Source organism: Perkinsus marinus (genome assembly GCF_000006405.1).
Source record: "Perkinsus marinus ATCC 50983 genomic scaffold scf_1104296931912, whole genome shotgun sequence".
Classification (NCBI taxonomy): Eukaryota; Perkinsozoa; order Perkinsida; family Perkinsidae; genus Perkinsus; species Perkinsus marinus.
Genome location: NW_003215602.1, coordinates 1 through 5198, shown reverse-complemented (window position 1 = coordinate 5198; position 5198 = coordinate 1). Strand labels below are relative to the sequence as shown.

The following is a 5198-nucleotide window of genomic DNA, read 5'->3' as shown; positions in this document are numbered from 1 at the left end:
ATGACGATGAGGAGCAGCTCGACTGGAATGATGGTGAAGAAGTTCGAGCGTTTGCGAATGATGAGTTGAGAGCATCCAACTGGGCAGCGGACAGAGACGTTGCTGAGATGCGGAAAATAAAGTGAGGGGAAGCAGTGTTAGTTATTATTATTTATATATTAGTAATTTCATGGGCTACTAGCGGTTGTTTGTGAGGTACACGAATGTAGTTGATCTGCGTCAACGGCGAATACGGAAAGTGGAGAGATGGAAGGAGAATGGAATAACGGATCCGGCTGAGGTGGCGGAGATGATGTTGAGTGAAGGAGATATATGTGAGAAAATTAACCCCGGCGGGACTTGAACCCGCAACCTTCGGCTCCGGAAACCGACGCGCTTCCATTGCGCCACGAGGTCGTTGGAATTGTGACGTGGAACACTGTTTCGTCTGGTTTTTTCGTGATGAGATGCGAATGTTTTTGCACTAGGGAACGAAATCGCTCGAACGAATGCCCCTAATACAGCTACTTTATCTCAGCGGAAGCCATTGCGAAGTCGCGCGAACACGAGGCGGCAGTCCGTGGTGTTAGCTCAGCACCGGCTAGTTTATCGTATGAAGTAGAACTCCACGGTGGTCTGATGAGCTCTCGTGCCCTCCTATATAACTATGTTGATAGGGAAGATAGCAAGAAGATGATGTTGGCTCCGGGTGAAGCTAGGATACGGGTGAGAGTCGCTATGTGTGGTCGGGTCTGACTTGTGCATTTTTTGCAGCGAGAAGATATCAATTGGGATTTCCGTCCGTTGGCGACCGCAGCTGTTCTGCTGTCAGCAGAAGATGCTTATGTGTTGATGTTGATCGAACACCGTATGACTCGGCGATTGGATATTCATTCCGCTGATGTGAGTGTGCGTGCTAGCATTTTGTGTTATCTGTCCCTCCTGAGATTTGCAGACATTTTCCTTTTTCAGGGACCGTTGGTGCACCCTCATCTGATTCTCGGAGCGAAGTTGCCTCGACCAAGATGGACGAAAAAACCTCGCAGGAAATTCAATACAGTATCGTCTCAGGACGGCTTAGAATATCTCGCTGAGCAGTGGTTGCATGATGCGAATAAATGAGTGTTTCCGCTCGCACGTTTCAACGATATACGAATTGTCGTTCTCTTTAGCTTGGGTAGTCTCGTCATTTCAGCATTTACCTTTTCGCTACTGGTCAAATTCTAATGTTATTCTTCCGCACCAGAACAACTGCGCGCACGCCCGAGATGGTCCGTCGTGAAACTAAGAGTGATATGTCTATCGGGCATAAGATCGACATATTGCTCGGACAAAACGGCAAACCTTGTCAAGAGTCTTCTCTCGAGCCCTGCTGTATTTGCCTAGAACACGGTCCAGACTTCGTGCTACGTTGTGGTCACTCTTTTCACCGAGAGTGCCTTGAAGAATGGCTCACTGTGAGATCTCAGAGACTGCGGGGCACTTCCTGTCCGCTGTGTCGGAACAAATTTGAAGTCCCTAACTCGCCCGAGTTCGTTGAGAAGCCACGCGCTTCTCCTGAGCTTAGGCGTTTGGCAATGCCGATAACCATTTCGTCGACACCGAGCATTTACTACTATCGTTGACTTGTACACTTCATTTGACGTCGTCATTATAACTGTCCTCTTCCTGCAGGACTGTCAAATACCTTGTAGTTCCTTGCGTCCAGCGATCATCAGACTATTCTTATGCGTTTGACTTTACTACTCTGTGGTTTGACTAACAACGTCCCCATTGCATAAACACTGTTCTATTGTTGTATACTCTTACTATCCCTCTTCGGTTTCTACTAGTACGTTGACATTTCTCCGTAGATCGGAGCCATTCAGTTGTCTGCGTTTGGAAAGAACGTTGGCATTGCTATTCTCCTAGGGTGGAGATGAATACTCCTCAGTAGCACGTCTGCTGAGATTGCACTTGGTGTAAACACGAATGGCTCTGCTTCGTCCTTTCCCTTTAACTGTACGAATATCCTATTATCGCGCAACAGTGTTTCCGACAATAACACAATTGATTTTTGCGTTTGAAGAAGTAGTGTAACGGTGGCAGTCCCTTAATGAAACGAGGCAAGAGGTTGTATACCATCGGCCACAGCAACCGGTCTATTGAGAACCTCATAGAGACTCTTAAACACTTTGGAGTGCTACGGGTAGTCGATGTGCGGCAAAGCCCCTATTCAAAGAGGTGTGGTATTCAGCGTTAGTATTAAAAAATATCATCTAGGCCAGGTTCCCACAGTTCTGTTCGAAACCATTGAGAGCATCATTAGAGGCTGTTGGCATTGATTATGAACATAACGAATGGTTGGGGGGGAAGGGTCGTGCAGTAGTGTACGACGAGGAGTGGAATGGCACTGCTACGAAGCAAGGCATACAACAGGTGATCGAGGCGGCAGTTTGCAACTTCAAATTGGCGGTGGTGGCTGCTTACCGTAAATTCATCGAATTTGGATTTCTCTTGTCAGTTCTATTGTTGAATTTCGCTGTGTTACTGTCATTCTCGTGATTGTATTTGTCATTGTCGGTGTTAGCATTCTTCGCACAGAGTTCACAAGCGCCCTTGGGGAGGCAATTGGTCTGAGTTCGCTGAGTTCAGTGTGGCGTTTTACCTTTGATGAAATTATTCTCAAAAACACTCACTCTATTTAGGTACTACAACTGACTGAAACGCTCGAAGATGGGCGAGTGACGGTATTGCTATGCAGTGAAGGGGACTGGAGGCAATGCCATCGGGAAATTCTGGCCGATATAATCGTTCACTCAGGAGCTGGTAACTTCCTCTTGATGCCGATCGTTCGAAATATTAGAGATTATATTCCGTTCGGTGATGTAAGTAGTTTACGGTTGGTGCTGAACTGCCTTTCTGGAATTGTGGCGAAAATATTCCACGTTGAACTTATCAAACGTAACCGTGAAAGTGAGTCGTGACGTAAATCTGCCCGTGGGAAAAGCCATAGATTTCATCTAATGTTATCATCTCGAGCGGAGCGAAGTGAATCGCCTCTTGTTTTAGATGTGAATATACGGCACATATCAGGAAGAGGTGACAAGACTTTCCCTCATCCACTTAAGAATAACTACGCCCACATCGAGCACCCAGTTGACGCCCCTGCGACAGTCCAGAGTTACCGCGGCATGCCTCGAACGAAAACACTCCACTAGAAATGATTATTTTTTTTGTTAACATCATCTACATGTAGTGTTGAGTTTCCCCTCGTGCCCGAACAGTTTACGGGTTAGTCTCGGGTTGTCCTCGTTACGCGGTTCAAGTGTAGGGAAACATGTATATAGTCAACTGCATGTGTCGGTGATAACAGTCAACTGAATCTGAAGCCGAGAAAGGTCTGCACGTGTGAGCAGTGAGGACCAGCTAGGTCATTGAGTTCCCGAGACCTGCAGATGAAACTCCTGGTCAGCGCTAGTGTGTCGGTCGTTGGACACAGCCCCACGGTGAGGAGTGGTCTGGTCTGCTCCTGCTGTTCGTTCTGGCAAACTGAATAACGCAACAAAGAGCCCATCAAAGGGTTAGCATATCGACATCAAGTCTAGCCAAGCCGGCGACGCCGTGAACTTGAAACGCACATACATACTTCTACCCTAGTTCATATGTACGTGGGTAAACTCCTGAGCTCAGATGAGGAAGGCGAAGATATATTCCTCCAACAGTGACAAAATCATAACACACACGATTTTGTGAGCGGCACTTCACCAGAAAACTGTATTGAAATGAACATAGTCGTAATTCGCAACAGCTCGACTTAGTTCGCCACCACTGAGAACAACGACGATTCTGGTCCTGCTGCGGACCAGAGGCTGCACAGCAGAACCAGGCTGCAGCGGCTGCATTCCCTTGTTCTGCTGTCGACGGAGGGCCGCGTTCCGGTTCTGCTGTCGACGGAGGGCCGCGTTCCGGTTCTGCTGTCGACGGAGGGCCGCGTTCCGGTTCTGCTGTCGACGGAGGGCCGCGTTCCGGTTCTGCTGTCGACGGAGGGCCGCGTTCCGGTTCTGCCGCGGACGAGGAGCTGCGTTCTGGTTCTGTTGCGGACGAACGGCTGCATTCCAAAGTGAGTTTGGAAGAGAGCATCTTGACGATAACGGATAGTGATAACAGCCACTTTGAGTACTGAAGCTTGGCGTGAGCGAAGCACAGTTTTTCCCATCGGTGGGCTTAGAATTTTCCCAGGAGGAATAAATTTCAGTGTCATGGAGTTTGTACGATCACTGGGGTCGTGGCGGAAATCTGACTTGAGCAATTCCCGCAACACAAAAGTGCCTCTCTCGAGGCCGGACTTGCAATAGCATAGTTCGCATTTTGGAAATGAGTGTAGCAGGTTGGGCTCAATCATCATTTCATACATGTTGTAACTTCAGAGGAACACATGTCGGTGTTTCGCAACAGGAAACTATGGTGAATTATCAGGAGGCATGAACATCTTATTTTTCATGGACTGTACTCTCTCCCACAGCTCTCCTGGTGCTATTCGCTCAAAGTTATCTGCAAACAGTCATCGCAACCTAATCCGGACTTCAAAGTTACATACACGCCGTTTCAATGAAGCATTCGTCCCGCTCTTTTTGCAGGGACTTTCCGCAGAGTATTTCATGTAGATCAGAATTTATTTGCTCGGTGGTCATCTACCATGAAGGAACCTTTGCCGAGTTGTGACTGAGTGGTGGAAGCCCACGCTCATGCCAAGCGGGCGTCGGCTCGGCTTGGTGGCACAAATTCCCTCTCTAGTAGGCGGCTTGAGTCTCCGTGATAGGACCTCCATCACTGCTCTTCGATCGAACGGGATGGGATCCACTACACCGATTGTGTCTCTGAGAGTGAATGCACGCATGCGCAAGTTGGGTATGTGTTCAATCGGGTTGCAGTGCAAGTCTTGCATCAACTTTGAAACGATGGAATTGACATCGTGAATCACACTTTTAATCGTAGCCATATACTCGGCAAAACTCCGAATCCCCTCTGTTGCGTGACAACATTGAATGCTTCCAGAACTGAGACAGTTCCGTTTTGAAGTAACGAGAGAATGCTATTATAAGTCCATACGATGAGTTTGCCGCGTGGTATAGACCAGCGGATGCCGAAGATGCTTGTCCCGTACCTTATCAGTGCAACTTTGATCCTCTCATCCAGCAGAGTGTCTAAGTTCATGCTCGGACTTGAGTTCACCTCGA

At 48.1% G+C, this 5198-nt stretch overlaps 3 protein-coding genes and 1 non-coding gene across 4 annotated transcripts; 2 read left to right on the top strand and 2 right to left on the bottom strand.

Annotated features, from left to right (window-relative positions):
• Positions 1-324: 324 nt before the first annotated feature.
• Positions 325-396, bottom strand: Pmar_PMAR027584. The gene has a single exon. It is a non-coding gene; the product is annotated as a tRNA-Arg (tRNA).
• Positions 397-1205: 809 nt separating this feature from the next.
• On the top strand, positions 1206-1436 carry Pmar_PMAR027583 (hypothetical protein; the record flags this gene model as incomplete). The annotated part of the gene is made up of 1 exon (XM_002786027.1): positions 1206-1436. A coding segment is annotated over one exon (231 nt), but the record flags the coding sequence as incomplete, so codon positions are not given.
• A 638-nt stretch (positions 1437-2074) lies between these two features.
• On the top strand, positions 2075-2787 carry Pmar_PMAR027582 (conserved hypothetical protein; the record flags this gene model as incomplete). The annotated part of the gene is made up of 3 exons (XM_002786026.1): positions 2075-2202; positions 2247-2397; positions 2667-2787. Coding segments are annotated over 3 exons (400 nt in total), but the record flags the coding sequence as incomplete, so codon positions are not given.
• Positions 2788-3824: 1037 nt separating this feature from the next.
• Pmar_PMAR027581 (hypothetical protein) lies at positions 3825-4069 on the bottom strand (the record flags this gene model as incomplete). Its single annotated transcript, XM_002786025.1, has 1 exon — positions 3825-4069. A coding segment is annotated over one exon (245 nt), but the record flags the coding sequence as incomplete, so codon positions are not given.
• Between the last annotated feature and the right edge of the window lie 1129 nt (positions 4070-5198).